This window comes from Hippocampus guttulatus, chromosome 2 (assembly GCF_054856545.1).
Source record: "Hippocampus guttulatus isolate MCC_2025c chromosome 2, RoL_Hgut_1.0, whole genome shotgun sequence".
Classification (NCBI taxonomy): Eukaryota; Metazoa; Chordata; class Actinopteri; order Syngnathiformes; family Syngnathidae; genus Hippocampus; species Hippocampus guttulatus.
Window position 1 is genome coordinate 28308530 of NC_141262.1, and position 16891 is coordinate 28325420.

At 43.8% G+C, this 16891-nt stretch overlaps 3 protein-coding genes across 9 annotated transcripts; 1 reads left to right on the forward strand and 2 right to left on the reverse strand.

The window, feature by feature from the left end:
• Positions 1–448: 448 nt before the first annotated feature.
• tinf2 (TERF1 (TRF1)-interacting nuclear factor 2) lies at positions 449–9040 on the reverse strand. Of its 6 annotated transcripts, none has more exons than XM_086105303.1 (11): positions 8858–9040; positions 6834–7036; positions 6544–6654; positions 6386–6481; positions 5610–5720; positions 5421–5544; positions 4300–4644; positions 2343–2769; positions 1513–1574; positions 870–931; positions 449–785 (listed from the first exon to the last, which is right to left on the reverse strand). In XM_086105303.1, the coding sequence occupies exons 1-11, from the start codon at positions 8988–8990 to the stop codon at positions 666–668; spliced, it is 1794 nt and encodes a 597-aa protein (XP_085961429.1). In that variant the 5' UTR covers positions 8991–9040; the 3' UTR covers positions 449–665. The 6 variants fall into 6 exon arrangements, with proteins under 6 accessions (XP_085961429.1, XP_085961428.1, XP_085961431.1 ...); XM_086105302.1 differs by having other exon boundaries at positions 4300–4710; positions 8858–9037; XM_086105305.1 differs by lacking the exon at positions 8858–9040 and adding an exon at positions 7903–8255.
• On the forward strand, positions 9010–12041 carry cideb (cell death inducing DFFA like effector b). The gene is made up of 5 exons (XM_086105312.1): positions 9010–9060; positions 9270–9384; positions 9448–9597; positions 10705–10895; positions 11011–12041. The coding sequence occupies exons 1-5, from the start codon at positions 9035–9037 to the stop codon at positions 11141–11143; spliced, it is 615 nt and encodes a 204-aa protein (XP_085961438.1). The 5' UTR covers positions 9010–9034; the 3' UTR covers positions 11144–12041.
• gmpr2 (guanosine monophosphate reductase 2) lies at positions 11404–16817 on the reverse strand. Of its 2 annotated transcripts, none has more exons than XM_086105310.1 (10): positions 16730–16817; positions 16321–16410; positions 16096–16215; positions 15936–16019; positions 15336–15509; positions 15136–15217; positions 14109–14215; positions 13260–13302; positions 13020–13179; positions 11404–12804 (listed from the first exon to the last, which is right to left on the reverse strand). In XM_086105310.1, the coding sequence occupies exons 2-10, from the start codon at positions 16384–16386 to the stop codon at positions 12615–12617; spliced, it is 1026 nt and encodes a 341-aa protein (XP_085961436.1). In that variant the 5' UTR covers positions 16387–16410; positions 16730–16817; the 3' UTR covers positions 11404–12614. The 2 variants fall into 2 exon arrangements, with proteins under 2 accessions (XP_085961436.1, XP_085961435.1); XM_086105309.1 differs by having other exon boundaries at positions 16316–16410.
• Between the last annotated feature and the right edge of the window lie 74 nt (positions 16818–16891).

A 16891-nucleotide genomic window follows, 5' to 3' on the forward strand; every position in this document is an offset into this window, starting at 1 on the left:
GAAGCATCGAGGCAAAAATTGTGCGTGACTTTTTCATTCTGTCATCAAATCATTTGAATTATCTGATTAATCATTACAGCCCAAACACAATTAAAGTGCGTTTGGAAAGTATTCACAGTGCTTCAATGTTGCCCTCCAGCCTCATTTTGAAAATATTTTTGGGCCCCACACTCATTACAAAAAAGTAACTGAAGAATTATTTGTTTTTGTTTTAAATTTGCAATTAATAAGCAAAAGTTCAGTCCGAAACCACCTCCGCATTGTCATTCTGGAGGGCTTTACGTGGAATTATGAGGGGGGAAATTAATTAATTTTTGGAATAATAAAATGTGCTCTGTAAATGAGAAATGGTTGTCAACTGACCTATCCCGTTAAACCCAGGTTTAAAAAAAGAAAAAAAAAAAGAAAATCCCCGGAAACCAAGGACATAAAGCACCAAACATGCAAATGAACAAACTCAGCATTTATTCAGAAACAACAGTCAGTTTAGTTATTAGTCATGTGATACTTAAAAGGGAAAGTCAAGTCAGAAAATGTCTTTCCAATTATGTTCTATGCAGCTCCACTCGTCTAAAAACGGCATTCTGATGACTATTGCATTTGTGGAATATGAATTAATTTATTCTTGTCAAGAAGTTGTCTGACTTGACTTCTATTTTACACGGTCAAATGTCATTTTTATCATTGGCCATCACATGGCACGGCGCGGTTCCCAGCTTCAAGAATTCCCGCAGGGTGGGGAAATACGTGCCGTGCTTGGTTTTGGAGTAACGCTTCATAAACAGCTGAGAGAGAGAGGAGAACGGGCTTTTGGAGGAAGGTAAATGTGGACGGGGCGAAGCAGAGCGGTGGAAAAAGTCCTCACTTACCCGCTCAGTGGCCTCGTCCTCGGAATCAGCTACGTAGTCATCGCCGGAGGGGGCCAGCGCTTCTACACATGCACGCAGATGAAACCCAATCAGAAAATTAGGAATGCAAAGCAAAAATGCTGACTAATAATGTAAGGGTTGAAGTCTAAAATTCACTCCTGGGTTCGTCACGTTGTGTATCACAAGCATAGGGCTGATATTGAACACCATGCTGAGTGCTGATGTTGCTTATTGGAAGTACAAAAACAACAACAAAAAAAACCCACACAGGACGAAGAATACTTCCCTGCGGAACACCACAATCCACATCAAATGTTATGAAACAGTCTTCTAAAGTGACCACAAAAAAAAAAGTTTCTGACAGGTGCAAGTGAACCCATGACGTCTCCCACAGCAGTGTTATTGACATGAAAAGTTACGAAATGGGAAGTGAAATGAACATTAAATGCACCAAGCAAAATAATCCTCAGAGCTGGTAAGAATGACTGACAAAGTAAAAAAAATTAGACAAAAAGTTGCAATTGTACTAGGGAGGCCTTTAAAACGTGACAGTGACTACTCAGAAAGTCTCGAAAAGAGCAAGCAAAGTCCACCGAGAAAATGACCTGCTTCGGTTTCAAAAATCGAACGTGGCACTTTCTACCTGCGCTGCTCCACCGGAGCGGGAACAACAAGGCACTTCCGCTTACTTCTTTGGGACGATTCCTGTTAAGTAGACACAACAAAAATATAAATACCAGTTAAAACTGGAGATGTCCTCTATTGGTGTTATATATAAAGACCATGTTATAAGACACAAAGACCGTGGATAGCATGTTTTTAAATACAATTGCCCCCCACACCATGTACAGAGCACAAAAACACAGTAATGCTGCACCCTCTCCCCTAAAAGGTCTATATATACTGTCTAAAAATGTTTTTGTCTGTAAGAATCGCTTAAACCAGTGATTCTCAAAACAGAGCGTGGTATTTGGGTGCATTCTAGTGGCCTTGAAAGCATCAATTCTCAAATACAGTTCAGTTGTATTTAACATTTTTAGATAACATTTTCCTATAGTGAGGCTCAGAGTTGATGTTCAAATAGTGTATAATGTTACAGTGACTTGCAATATTATTTTCATAAGCACTTAGACCGACTACGCAACTGTATTTAATGTTGGTCATTATGTTGGTGCTTGAAGTGGTCAATCCTTTTTTTTTTCTGGTGGAGTTTTCAGAACAACTGGTTTAAACCATGAATACGCCACAAACGATGCTCCAAAATGCTTGAATATTATTTTAACCTGTTTTACATGACCCGCAAAAAAAAAAAAAAATAATACATTCCTACCAGGTGTTTTTTGGGCGGGAAAAAAAGTGCTGCATCAAGCCAGGCGAAATTTGGCTGCTATGCTTGTCTCTCACTTGAGTTGCATCACATCAATTGGATCAACCGTACCGCCAATATGAGCAAATAATGTACTGCTTGCTTACTCTTTATTGTCATTCCTCCTCAGCCTGCCGGAAGACGCTCCTCTTCGACATAGCTCGGAGCGCTGCAGTTTCCGAATCACCACTCTGGGTTGGCGGCGCAGACAGGCCGCCATCCTGGGGCAATACTTTTGGGACGTGACCGTTCCCTCGTCGCTTCCCTCCTGGTTACGGTTACCGTTCCGTGGCTTCAAGTTTGTTAGCACACCGGCATCTTGGTTGGACCTCTTCATTGCTGGCACGTCATCATTGTCAGGTATCAGACGGCAGACCGCGGGGGCGACGGAGAGCAGTTCGTCTTTTCTCTGTGCGGCCTGATTGTCGGAAGAGGACGACTCGGGGCCATGTTGCCGATTTGAGGGCACTTTTCCGGAGAGCCGTAAAGAGAGGGATGTCAAGGTGGAGTCACCCAAGCTTGGTGCGAGGGATGCTGTTGGGGTTAAAAAAACAAAACAAAACAAAAAAAACACTGATTCATCATGAAAATCTAAGTTTAGTCCAGCTTCACTTCAGAGAACTGAAGTTTGTTTCTACATTATTTAAAACAACTACAGCTTCATCCATTGAGCTTAATGCTAACAAACACATAAAATGCCAACAACAGGCTAACGAATAGCATCAGTGTTGCTGTATTGTTTCCCTTTAAGCAATGGACATTTGACGCTACAATACTCACAGGCATAAATGATAAACATTTGTATTAAACTCCTGCCCGGTGGCAAAGGCCTCCACACCAGATAAATGTGCATTGAATTGAAGCAAAAAGCTCGACGATGGCTAGCTTGAGGAAAATGCTAACGACTCAAACTCCGCTGCAAAGCCTCTCCAACTCGACACTAGATCCTTAACACACAAAACGGATAAATTGGAACAACAGGAAGGGGGGGGGGGGGGAATCGCAACATTCTGGACTATTGCATTTGATCAATCACGGAACGGGGCGACACGCTCAGATCCCCCACGCTTCGGTGCAAATGTACTTGGGGCTCAGTGCAGCCCAAAGTGAAGTTTCATCGGCAGATTTTGAGGTCCAACAATGCACAGACTACAACCAACGCTATCTTTATTGAACACTTGCGACCCTGCTGGGGAGAAGTGGTTCAGAAAAGGGATGGATGGATAGCAAACGTGATGACACCTCACTGTCCTAATAGTCATTAATCCCTACTGGAATACCAAAGGGACACAGCTCGTTGAAGAGCAGCTATGGGAAGCCATCGTTTTCAGCATGTTTCTATTTTGGTCCTTGAAAATGTTTTCGCATGAAAATGACAATTAGCACTAAAACCATCGGCGTCCCGCATTGATTTCAAAATGTGTGTGCAATGTGCATTGTTGAAAGGTCACTGCAAAGTCAATCATTCTGCGGGTGACTTATTCTTTGAGGCATTAATATTAAAGATATACATATTACTCACACATACACAAGGACAGACAGTATACCACGCCCGCACGCAGTCCTGCTCTGATGTTCCCTACAGAATTTTCTTAGACAGGAAAATTAAGATAAATTGTTCAGGATGGAAAGAGGAAAGGAAGGAAATAAAAGACATCATTTTACTCTGCCACTACACATACTGTATGTGGTGTCTATGTTGTGCTAATACTCATTGAATGGTGTTGAAAAATATATTAAAACAATAAAAAAAGTAACAGAGCCTCAGTATTTATTTTTTTGTTAATTTATTTATAAATATATGTTATTGTTCTACATTTCAATGAAAATGTTCCAAAATCTTGAGACTTAAAATTTTGATAATGGCAATTAAAAAGGATGTACTTTAATTATTATTGCTCGAACAGCAGTCTGATCAGGGGCATAAAAAAACAACAACAACAAATAAACGATACTGCTGTTTATCACGATAGTGTGTGTATGTGTATTGGATTGCCTTTACTTGGGTCAAAGTGAGCCCCTTAGTGAGTGCAGCACACCCAGAAAATACTCACAAAGCCTCACCTTTTCTGCAAGAAGACACTCCTCGACATAGCTCGGAGGGCTGCAGTTTCCGAATCATGACTCTTGGTTGGTGGCGCAGACAGTCCGCCATGCTGGGGCAATGCTTTTGGGACGTGACGCTTTCCTTGTCGCTGCCCTCTTGGTTACGATTGGTGAGGCTGCTCCTTGCCTTCAAGTTTCTCAGCACGCCGCCATCTTGCTTGGGCCTCTTCATTGCTGGCACGTCATCATCGCCGGCTATCAGACGGCAGACCGCGGGGGCGACGGAGAGCGTTTCGTCTTTTCTCTGAGTAGCCTGATTGCTGGAAGAGGACGACCCGGGGCCTCGTTGCCGATTTGAGGGCACTTTTCCAGAGAGCGGTAAAGAGAGGGATGTCAAGATGGAGTCACCCATGTTTGGTGGGAGGGGTGCTGTCAGGGTGGGGGGGAATACAATACAACAATTCACTTTTTTTCCCCATATTTTGTTACATTACAGCCTTGTTTCAAGATGGGAAATGTGAATTTGATTCGTCACAATTCTGTACACCACACACCATCATGAATATTTAGCACATTTATTCAGTATTCTAAATCTTTGTTATATCACATTTGGGAGCAAATCCAGCTTCAACTCTAATGCCTCAACCTTGTTCCTAATTTATTTAAAACAACCACAGTTTAGTCCATTTAGCTAAATGCTAACAAACAATGTAAAATGCCAATGACAGGCTAACAAATAGCATCGGTGTGGCTGTGCTGCATCACTTCAAGCAACGGAGATTTGAAAATTATATTTCAGTACGCACGGACACAAATTATTAATCCTCTGTGAAGAATATTGTCAGTTATTGCGATAATTCATCTCCATCTTTATCTGTCCCGCGTGGCCAAGGCGTCCACACCAGATGGAGTAGGGCAACGTCCACGGAAGCAAAAAATGTGGCCAATTTTTTCCAATTTCTTTCATTATATTCTACTGTTAGCTTTTAATCAAGTACAATATTAAAGTGCCATCTTCCTAAAAAATAAAATGTGTGTGAGACCCCCTCCTATCAAAATGAGACCCATGTGGGCACATGAAAAATATTCAAAATGGGGCGTGGGGGTCATACTTCTCCTTTGCACGATGTCAGGTTTACCTGCGGCGTCGAGATGCCCAAGACCGGCGTCATGGTCAAGCAAAATTTTCAGGAGCTGCTGCTGGCTGGCGGCATGGGCGCACTCTTCCAAGACGGCGGGAGTCTCACTGAGCCAGGACACCGTCTGCACACCGGAACACAAACACTCTTCAATCCGGGCGACTGTGACGGACAGTTGCTCTCCCTTACCTGAGAAAGGCTGGGCACCGGGAGAAGTTGATCCAACCGAACCAGAAACTCCCACAGTAGCTTCTCCATCGACTGGTCGAATAAAGGACCATAGCCCTCGAAAAACTCCTCCTGTCAGTGAGAGATACAGTCGAACCTCGTTTAAGTTGATACATTCCAAGCCCACCCACCAGGGATGAAAAGCTGTCAGAGAGATGTCATTCAAATCATTTTTAAATACTGTATAGCTTTTGGGGCGGCCCGGTAGTCCAGTGGTTAGCACGTCGGCTTCACAGTGCAGAGGTACCGGGTTCGATTCCAGCTCCGGCCTCCCTGTGTGGAGTTTGCATGTTCTCCCCGGGCCTGCGTGGGTTTTCTCCGGGTGCTCCGGTTTCCTCCCACATTCCAAAAACATGCATGTCGGGCTGATTGGACGCTCTAAATTGTCCCTAGGTGTGAGTGTGGGCGTGGATGGTTGTTCGTCTCTGTGTGCCCTGCGATTGGCTGGCAACTGATTCAGGGTGTCCCCCGCCTACTGCCCGAAGACGGCTGGGATAGGCTCCAGCACCCCCCGCGACCCTAGTGAGGATCAAGCGGTTCGGAAAATGGATGGATGGATGGATGTATAGCTTTTGTCATTTTTAATTCACAAGGTAGCTACATATATGCCGCTGCTTGAGTGAAATGGAAAAAAAAAAAGTAGATTAACATTCACAGATTTCAGCCGCCTGTTTAACTTTGTGGGGCTGCGGCTACAATTTATTAGTTCTGTGCAATTGTTGCCGGGAAGTACTCGCCTGGAAAAACTCCTCTTTTGCAACCTGGTTAGTGAGCAGTTCACGGACCAACGTGTGAAAACTCTCGACTGATGTTTTCACCTTGACGTCCGTCTTCTGCGGGGGTAAAAGCTGGATGAGCTCAGAATAGAGAGGAGAAATCAAAAGTGCGCGCCTACCGTGGTAGGAGCCGAAGAGGTGGACGGTCGAGAAGGAGCGCTGATCTTTTTCAATTGGGTCCCGATGACGCTGGTATCGGGTTGGGGGACACGCAGGAGCTCCAAGATTAGCTGGAAAAGAAGCGGAGCGAGAGAGTTGCGGTCAGGCGAGGTCCAAGAGACAGCACTTTCCTAAAATGTAGACAAACTGTTTATGTGGCACTTTGCTACACGGAAGACAAGCAACTGATCACGCACTTTCCCAAAGACAATCAAACTTGTGACATGAACGTTCTGAAACAAACACCCACCCGCGCTCTCAGCCCCAATGCGAGCTTGGCCTGGTGCCTCAGAGTGAGCAAGCCTGGCACCGTGTCGCAAGTGGACTCCACAAACTCCGCCAGGACCCCGTACTGCGCGACATCCCGCTGTTTCATGACTTTCCAGAGGGCGGCGGACATCAAGCGCACGGGCGGAGCCAGCTGCTGCAAGGCGGTGATTGGGAGATTGACACCTTGGCAGGAGGAACAACACAAGTCAAGTACAACTTTATTGTCAAATGTGCTGTACAACACAGGTGAAATTTCTTCCCTCTTAAGGCAAGGGCAATGAAACACCTCGACATGTTCTCAAGACCTATAGGCAAAGTAGTTCCACATATTTTAAGGGCAAAATGTGTCTAAATATCTCAGCTTGTTTTTATTGATGACAAAGCAGTTATTTTTGAATAGTATGATCTAGTTTTATAAGGTGCATACATACAGACATACATGTAAACAAACTCAATCTATCTATCTATAGTTTGTTTGTTTATTGAATATCTAAAATATACAATACAGTAATAAATTGGCAAAAAGTGAAGGTAAGTAAAATTGTAAGAAAGGACAAGAAAATAGTCATCATCACAATCATATGTTCAAAGGAGTAGGAAGAAGTTTAAAAAAACGGGGCATGCATTGCTCAGGCAAAGACAATTCGATACGTGGGGTATGAAACGATTCAAGGACTGTTCGTGATAAAAGTGAAAAAATTTGTTCGACTCAGTAAGACTACGCTTTGATATGCTACGGCCCAGGGTATGATGCAATTACTTTTTGTCGTGATTTTACATACAGTACATTTGAAGTAAAATATGGTTCCATACGTATTTTGATGATCCTTCAGGGTGGTTAAGAATGTAAACAGTCGCTGATGCAATCTGTTCGCTTTTTAATAAAACAATTGGAAGAAATGGACTCGCTTCTTCCACGTTGTGTTTGGGGAGCGGGTTGCGCGCGCGTGCACACTTGCATATATCGTAGATAACTTGAATGGTAGTCATTCAAAGTGAGCGATATGAGAAACGCACAATTTAATTAAAGCTAGGTTAAGGTTACTCACCACCAGACATGTCGTTCGGCTTCCTTGATACCATTCTTCGGATCAGACAAATTGTTAACAGCGAGTAAGTTAGCAATTGTCCAGTCCGCTCTTTGACTTGACGAAAAACGAACTAAAGGGCGCTTCTTTTGCAAAAACGGAGTTGACGTTTTTTTCCGACAAATAGTGCCTGCCGTTGTTTGATTGCGGGTTGTGCCGCGCACTAAGCGCGCGTCTACTCGAAAGTTCCGCTGACGTTTCTTCAACTCCCGCCTTGAGTAAAGTGTCTAACTTCAGTCCCGAACATACTGCGCGGGCGGTGCTTAAATCCGACTGTCTGGAAATACCTTCGTCTGACGTGCCCCGCTCACTCAAGCAATGCATTTTTTAAACAAGCACACTGACAGCTTTTCCGGATATGACGCATTTTTGCGCACCCTGAGTCGTTTGTGAGTTGTTAAAACGTTATTAATAATTTTAAGAACATTTTGAAGAAAAATGTTATGTATTTTTTATACATACAGTATGTGTTTTAAGTAATCATTTTTAAAATTAAACTCATGATACGCATTTATACTGAAAAAGAGTACCGATATTTGTGTAAAAAGTACGGATTTCTTAGCTTTTTAAGTAAAAGTTCAACAAGTAGAATCCGAAAAAATACGTTCGTACAAAAAAAAGCATCCAAGCTAAATTTGTTAGTGATTAAAATGTGAAGAAAATGCCTCCGTACTCGATGTGGGGGTTTTCAGATTACAATTTTTGAATGCCAGAATCTGGTGTTTTTTCGGGAAGCAAAGCAAGAGCTCTCTTTTTACAGTATACTGTATCTGCAGATATTTTTGAATCTGTGTGGGGAAAAACAAATTTTTACAACTTGGGAGTAAAAGCATAAATTAGTCAGAAAAATAAATATTCGTGTTCCGATATCTGAAACAGTGAAAAAGTATTTACACTCATGCTGTAAAATAATTACCGTGAGCGTCTGTTGATAGCTTTAAGCTTGAGTACACAATCCTGGATGAACTTTGCCTACATGCTGCGGTATCTGAACGGTCATCACTTGTGGAGCAAAGTCCAGGGTGACCTACTGAAAGGAAAGCTGACATTGTTTTTGTTCGTCACACCAGTGAGAATAAGAGAATCTACCAGAATGGACACGACGTCCTCATTGCTTAAGTAAGTCAGAATTTGTTGAGGTTAGTTAGCAAATTTCTGAGAAATTTCACGTTTCCAATTTGGAATGCGGTATTTCCAAAATCCTCCAGTTTAACTTCCCATGGAAGTGAAAGCATGTACTGGAAACGTCTAATTTTTGTACAAATAATTCCACCTCTTTGCGGTATATGTGATAGATCTCAATCTGTTTTTTTCCCCGGTGCCTCCAGGTCGGTCACCAAGCGAGTGTGGGCCGCGCCCCAGCGACCATTCAGGGTGCGCAGTCACAACCGGGAGGCCAAGAAGGGCATCACAGCCGGGACTTTGGAGGAACTGAAAGAGAGGGTGATTTCTCCGATGGTTTCCGAGTTTCATTATGGATTCATGCAACTGCGTGTTTGGTTCCAGGTCTGTCGGGCGTTGTCGCTTGTGTCTCTGGCGTCCCTGGTCTGCGAGGAGGACGGGACGGAGGTGGACTCGGACGACTTCTTGGCAACTCTGCCGGACAACGCCGCCATCGTGGCCTTGGAGCCCGGACAGATGTGGCGACCGCCATCGGTACTGTTATTTTGTTAATTCACTCCAATTTCTCTGCTCTTGTTTTGGCTGCACCTTCTACAATTCATTGTGCGTCCTCGCTGACCTGCGTAAACAAATTGTCTGCCCAGAGAGAGGAGCGAGTTGGCAAAACAATCATCGGTGTTGCCAATTTAGCGATTTTTCAACGCCCGTTGCGACAAATTTTCCCAAAAGCAAATTGTGACTTCACTTCCCGATAAGATGGCCAAAATCAGTTGAACTATTTGGCGTGACAAGGCAGCAGCCATTGGCGGTTGGCAAAGCAGCTTAATGCTGCATTACTGCCACCGACGGATGTTGTTCTTCCCTTGCAAGGGAAACCAATGTGAATTGATGTTGGTTGGATTTTGTGAAATTTGCTGCCCCCATTTGGCGGTAGATGTCTGAAGCGCAGTACCGCCTCAAACTTTACTCGTATCTCAAAACAAGGGATTGGTTAAGTGACAGCTTGTAAATCGGGATAGGTTCTGGCACGCCCGCGACCCTCGTGACGATAAGCGGCTCGGATATCGGATGGATGGGTATTGCAGAATTTTTTTTCCAAGGTCTTGTTCTGTGTATTTTTGATCAAATCCAAGCAACAAATTCATCTGGATCGCAACTATCTGATTATTAATAAATGTTTTGGTCTTAGAACCAGAAAATATGACGAGACCGTTCGTTTATCTCCTTCGACAGGAGTTAACTTACTCAGCACTTTGACTTGCAGTCTTCTCAGCATTCACGACAGCAACCTCACACACATAATTCAACCAATCAGGTGTGGCGTAAACAAAAATCAGATGACAACAATTGTGCAAAGAAATGTGACTTGATCACTCCAACGTTTCATGACAAAATATGTCAACATGCGCACTGGGCTTCTGAAGCACTGAACTTATCTAGACGCGATATGAATGAATAAATAAAATATACACACCTGTATGTAAAAATAAAGCCGAGTGAGCGACCAAGATTAAGCATTCCCCCCCCCCAAAGTGGGCCCATAGCGATTTGAAATTTCCATTGTACGACATTGCAATATGACTCGATGATATGACAACTGTGCGCCTTTTCACCGCTTCTCACTGTTCCCAATCACCCCAGGGTGCGGCTGTACCCCGAAGTCAAGACAAGCTCAAGTCCAAGATGGGAAAAGACATCGCCAGTGTCACCTTGGACCTTTACAAAATGAGCCCCAAGGATTTGTTTGGCTCTCTAAGCGTGAAGGCCACTTTTCAAGGCTTGTACTCGGTCAGCGCCGACTTCCAGTGTCTGGGGCCCAAGAAAGTCCTTAAGTGAGTAGAAGCCCACAAGCCGAGTCCTGCGACCTTTGGCGCACTCTTTTGGCTGTTGTTTTTCCACAAAATGGATCAATTCAAATCGATTTGATTGATCTCTCTCACAAAATAGAGAGGCCCTGCGCGTGGCCTCGGGCCTCCTCAACGCCGCCGGACACCTGCTCATCACCTGCGCTTCCGTGATCCGCCGCGTCATTGAGGGCGTGGAGCTTTGGCAGCCGCCGCAGACCGCTTATCGGAACTGATCGAACGGGCTTGGTATTGGATGAAAAAAAGGACAGCACTTGGACCTGCCAAGTCAAAGCAAAAGTTTCAAGTTGATTTTGTACATACGCCTGAAGCCAAACTCTTGTTGCAGGTCGGTGGGGACTTTTGTGCTGCCTTTTTTTTTTTGTAAATATCTATCATCACCAATCATTCATAAATATTCTGGTGCATTTAATGTTGTCTTCGATGAATGTAACACAAGCGTTCAAGAGCTCTCGAGTCAAGACGGGAGCACGTGCAGAGGTGGAACAGCTTTATTGAATTGTACGCGGATGACGGAGACAGTCGCATGACCTGACTTCAACCCGCAAAAGGGACACTTAATGTCAAGGCAACAAAATATAATAAACATGAGCTGAAAGTGAACATCACTAAAACATTAAAACTTTGGCATTGGTCGCAGTTAAAAACAACAAATAAAATTCATCTAATTCTAAACGTTGCATCACGGAAGAGAACAGTTAGGGTTGCATATAACGTTAAGCATTTCAAATACACCGATTCCCAATCACTTCATTACTCCAAAAACTATCATTTACTTACCATAAATAATGTCACTTTCTTCATCTATCTATGACAATGACATATAATTCCGCAGCGACAGGGAGAACCATTAATATTCTTCCACTAGATGGCAGCAAGTCCACTTCTTGCTTTGTAGTCCCCTTCACGACTTAAGATTTCACATTGAGTAAATAAATTTGTGGAGAAGAAAAAAGGAGGGGGGGGGTTCATCTTTCTTTAGAAAGCGGTGGATAAAAGTATTACTTTGGCGCCAACTTGGGAGTCAAAAATGATGTTGAATTGCATTAGTTTGATTCAGATGAAAATAGTGCTTTGCTGTTATCTTCATGTCAATAAACTATGTTGAAGTGCGCTGCGGACTTTCATTCGGACAAAAATTGTGCTCAATGAACTATGTTAGATTACGCTTTAATGTTGCTTTGTTGCCATAAGATGCCATAAGATTGTTGCCATCTCATGGCATTTTAATGTCAACGAACGATGTTGACGTGAGTGGAGGAGTTTAATTTAGTCCCAAATAGTTATTTGCTCCCAAATTGTGGCGTAGTGTGTCAATAAACTATGTTCAAGTGAGTTTAGGGTTTTAATGTGTTCATACAAAGTGCTTTGCCACCATCTTGTGGCCTCTAGAGGTATTTATAAACCATTTTGGGGGGGTGCCAATGGGGTTCACTCTATATCACTCTTGTGACATTTTTTGAGGTATGTTGTGCCAGATTTTTTCCCCAAGTGTATAAAATATGTGAAACACCATTCTAACAAAAAAGATATTAAAACGTTACCTGAAGGTTAAAGGTCGGAACGATAGAAGCGAATGGACCGTTACTGCTTGGCATCGGAGAGTCCAATGGGAATAAATATCGTAGGAACGGCAGTGTAACTGTTTGCGTACATATAAGCGGCGCTGAAGACTCCCTCGGGCGTTCAGCCGTCGTTGCCGAAAACGGTATTGAGCTGCTGGGTGACCCTGATGAAGGTGGTCCTGCGGCTCAGCTCCTTCAGCTTGGCCGCCCCCACGTAGGTGCACGTGGAGCGCACCCCGCCCAGGATGTCTCGCATCGTTGCCTCCACGGGACCTTTGAACGGCACTTCCACAGTTTTGCCCTCAGACGCTCTGCGGGCGAGGGGCAAAGGGGCATTTGTTTTAAACATCTTTCACTCTCTTGCCTGCGACCACAGAAATGGCGTACGTGAAACACATTGAGTAAGCTCGTGTGTGCCTGCGGGCTTCTCAAATACACTCATCAGATATGAGGCCAACACCTTCGATGAGTCGTAAATCTCTTAACAGCGTGCCACTTTTTAATTGCTTCATTGATTGGGACTTACCGGTACTCGGCCAGGACGCCGGCGTGCTTTTTCATCGCCACTTCAGAGCTCATGCCGTAGAACAGCTTGTATTTCTTGCCCAGCTTCTCGATGGTTTCGCCGCCGCTCTCGCAGTGGCCCGCCAGCATGCCGCCCAGCATCACAAAGTCGGCTCCGGCGCCTGACAGATGTCATGTCGGTGAGAGGAAGGAAAAAAAAAGAAAAAAGAGCTCTTTGTTGCTCCTCATCCACGGGACTCACCGAAAGCCTTGGAGACATCGCCCGGGCAAGTGCATCCCCCGTCCTGTGGGAGAGACGCCATGCCGGCTATAAAGCAGTGGTTCTCAAATAGGGCTGAATGATTTGGAGAAAAAAAATATATAGATCATAATCTATTGGTTTTCCATCCCTCAATATTGCAATTGTGATGACATGATTATTTTTTTTCTTCCCATATCAAATCGCAATCGTAATAGTAAAAAAAAAAACAAAAAAAAACCTAACCCCCCCAAAATCGTTCAGCCCTTGGTGCTCATCACTTGTGATAAAATCTTTGCTCGAAAATGTTGGGAAATTGTTCAGATGCCAACATTGACTTATGAATAAAACCCCTTTTCCCCCCAAAGAAAATCAGCATTTCCGCGGGGGAAGGTTATAACTGTCGTCCCATTTTGATGGAAGAATAGGTGTGCTATTACAAGAGCAAAAGTGTACTTTTGAAAATCACGTGTTAAAATGTGAATTCCTTTCCTCAATCATCACTGACTTTAAAACCATATCACAATGAGAAATTTGAACAAGAATTCTTGGAAAAATAGATTTGAGTCTGATGATGATTCATCACAACAACTGTCTCTGTTCTGCTAAAGATTACAACTTATTTTTCGTCAAAAATATGACTTGTCGTTTTAGAGCATTCCAATTTCATTTCTTCCAAAAAATATGCCTGTTAGCATCACAATCCTTTTCCTCCCTCAACACAAGAAAGGTTTTAATTTCTGCAGCCTCTGCGCCAATGTGTGACTGGTGTGAAGCTAACAAAGGGATCGCCGTGGACCCAAAACGTTGGCGTCTCAACAATCCGAACGTTCCTTCACAATGGAGGCTCACCGAGATGATGTGGCCATTCAGTCCGTGGGCCGCGTCTGCGCACTCGATCACCGCGCTGAGCTGAGGGTACCCCACGCCGGTCTTCTTGCGTGTGGTGCACACGGAGCCTGCGGAAGACAGCAAAAGTTGGGCCGCGCTCCATTTCGCCAACTCTGCAGATACAGTCAACCGTCTCCAATTCCCCCGGTGAACTTCACTCAAGCTATTGTTCTGTTTTCCCGCGGAAAGGGTTGACCAAGGTGTCAGTCACTCGGGAGCTGATTTAAAATCTACCCTGACCACAACGTACACTTAACCAAAAACAAACGCAACGATCAAATCGCACGTTATGCGCACGTTAATTCGGCACTTTAATTTCAAACAGCCGCAAAGAAGTTTAGGATATTAATTTAGCAAAGTAGCGTTAGCAGTAAACCGCGACATTATAGAGTACAAGCATTGCAAAGGTAACAAAGTAGACAACATCAACCCCATAAAACAAGGAAAATTAGAAAAGCGCTTTACCGGTTGGCTCTACAGCGAGTCTTGATGTTGCGACTTTGTTTCGATGTTACACGACAGTCGGCTTGTGATCAATTTCATTGTCAGCTTAAAGTTTCCCACGTAACTCCTGATGCAAAATGGGCTAACTTAAGGCGTGAGTTGTTTTGGGTGAGCTAACGTTAATTCATTAGCTTCTTGTGTGTATCATCAAATATTAAAAGTAAAAATCGAAAACTAAATCTAAAATGGCTGCCAAAAAACAACAATGCTGTTCGCTAAGAAGTAGTATACCTTCATTATACCTGTTAACGACATCTCAGAATTTATGTGGCCTTTCTCCCGAAGAGTGCGTAGTAATTGGTACTTTTACAAGTTGTAAAATACATTCTTCCTGCTTTCTCGCACTTCTCAGCATTTCTTTTGGGGGTGAGTTTTGTTTCATTCTGTACAGACTAATCGCAGCAAGCCTTGGTCCCTACCCCGTGCACATAGTGGGGGTTCAGTGTAAAAAGTCGTCTGAGAAGATGACAATTGCTGCGGTCACCTGGTCCGATGCCCACTTTGATGATGTCCGCACCGGCGAGGATCAGCTCTTCCACCATCTCTCCCGTCACCACATTTCCTGCCTGAAAATATGGGGGAATACAATGACTACATTCGAGGTTAAATTCAGTTTAAAAATCCATGAATTACGTTTGGGAAATGCTGCGGAAACAGAAATAAAAAAAGAACATGCCCACTGACCATTATCGTGTGCGAGGGGAACTTCTGCCGCACATCCTTGACAAAGTGCACAAAATGCTCCGAGTAGCCGTTTGCCACGTCCACGCAGATGTACCGTAGCTGCGGCACGGCGGCCAAGATGGCGGACATCTTCTGGAAGTCGGCCTCGCCGGTGCCCGTGCTGACCGCAACATTCTGGGAAGGCGGAAAAAAAAGTGGAAACATCAGGTGGGCTGCTGTCAAAATCTCATGTTGTAAAACTGGAAGCCGTTTATTGGAATGAATGAGGAATTAATAGGAAACGTTGGGAGAAATATATTTTGCCATAACCTCAACTAAAATAACCAAGTTTCCTGCAAATCTTTGAAAAAACTCATTGGAAAATCCCCAACCTAACTTTGCACGCTGCTCACCATGCATACCACCACCCACACTCTCTGTCACAGCAGTTCTATTAATTGTATTCTCCAAGTCAGCACTACTTTAGACCACCTGTTGGTAAAATATTTCACACCAGATAAAGTTCTCCTGATGAACAAACTGTTGAAATATGATGGTTTCTAATTGTCTCCTTTTTCCCTTTGTGTCGGCTTCTAGAAAAAAAAATTACGTAACAAGTACCTCGAGGCATTCTGGTTGCTTGGCCGCAAACTCCTGCCAGTCTTCCACGGAGTAATGCTTGTGGACTGCAGTGAAGACGGTGAACTAGCGGAAGAGAACAGATGAACTGATTGCTCGTCATGCAAGGTGGTTCTGGTTCCCATCAGAACACGTTGCCTACGTTGTTTAAAGCCCTCGCCATCTCAAAGGTGCCCACTGTGTCCATGTTTGCCGCAATGATGGGGATTCCCGTGTAGCTACTCTTGGAGTTCCGGAACGTGAAGCTCCTCAGCAAGTCCACCTAAACAGATACACAATGGGTGACCAATGATTATGGTGTAATCGTAATCACCATCACCACCACCACCATCACGTGGTATGGATAGATATGAAATATCGACCTCACTCCTTGATTTGAGGGTGCTGCGCTTGGGCCGGAGGAGCACGTCTTTAAAATCCAGCTTGATGTCATTCTCAATACGAGGCATGATGGAAACTGAAGACACACCGCAATTATGTTATTATTATTACCTGCACACAACACACATACTGTGACTAGAATGTTAAGACATCCAGATGAGTGATTACAGCCTGGCTAGCACGATAATGACACATTTGGAGGACGAAAAGAACAAAGCAAGTTCGTTCTACTAAACTAGTTGCGACTTCCAACTGGTCCCAGAGTTGCAAAAATGTGCATCCTAGCAGATTGTAACGACATCTGAACCCAGTAATAGACACTTCAAAAGATTCAATTAGATTTCAGCATGAATCGTAGACACTAGAGAGGTTTACCTGCCTAATTGTTAACTTACCGGTTTTCTGTTTATATTAAAAACGTGAATTCGGTAACCTTCAATGAGTGAGTCGCATTAACTTCCCGTTGCAAAGCGTTTGAGCATATTAAGCGGGAAAGGAGAAAGCCGCCTTGTAGTTTTTTGTCTTGCACCAAGCGTACAGCTAGTAGGCCATTAGAA

Excerpts from the sequence above, each read along its gene's own strand:
- tinf2 (XM_086105302.1), bottom strand. The coding sequence starts at position 8,990 with ATGTCAGCTTTCCTTTCAGTAGGTCACCCTGGACTTTGCTCCACAAGT. Across the intron at positions 5,721-6,385 it reads CAAAAGAGGAGTTTTTCCAG|GAGGAGTTTTTCGAGGGCTA; the intron begins GCGAGTACTTCC and ends TCTCACTGACAG. Across the intron at positions 786-869 it reads AGGACGAGGCCACTGAGCGG|CTGTTTATGAAGCGTTACTC; the intron begins GTAAGTGAGGAC and ends TCTCTCTCTCAG.
- cideb (XM_086105312.1), top strand. The coding sequence starts at position 9,035 with ATGGACACGACGTCCTCATTGCTTAA. Across the intron at positions 9,598-10,704 it reads AGATGTGGCGACCGCCATCG|GGTGCGGCTGTACCCCGAAG; the intron begins GTACTGTTATTT and ends CAATCACCCCAG. Across the intron at positions 10,896-11,010 it reads GGGCCCAAGAAAGTCCTTAA|AGAGGCCCTGCGCGTGGCCT; the intron begins GTGAGTAGAAGC and ends CTCACAAAATAG.
- gmpr2 (XM_086105309.1), bottom strand. The coding sequence starts at position 16,402 with ATGCCTCGTATTGAGAATGACATCAAGCTGGATTTTAAAGACGTGCTC. Across the intron at positions 16,216-16,315 it reads CCCTCAAATCAAGGAGTGAG|GTGGACTTGCTGAGGAGCTT; the intron begins GTCGATATTTCA and ends GTATCTGTTTAG. Across the intron at positions 15,218-15,335 it reads TCCCCTCGCACACGATAATG|GCAGGAAATGTGGTGACGGG; the intron begins GTCAGTGGGCAT and ends CCATATTTTCAG.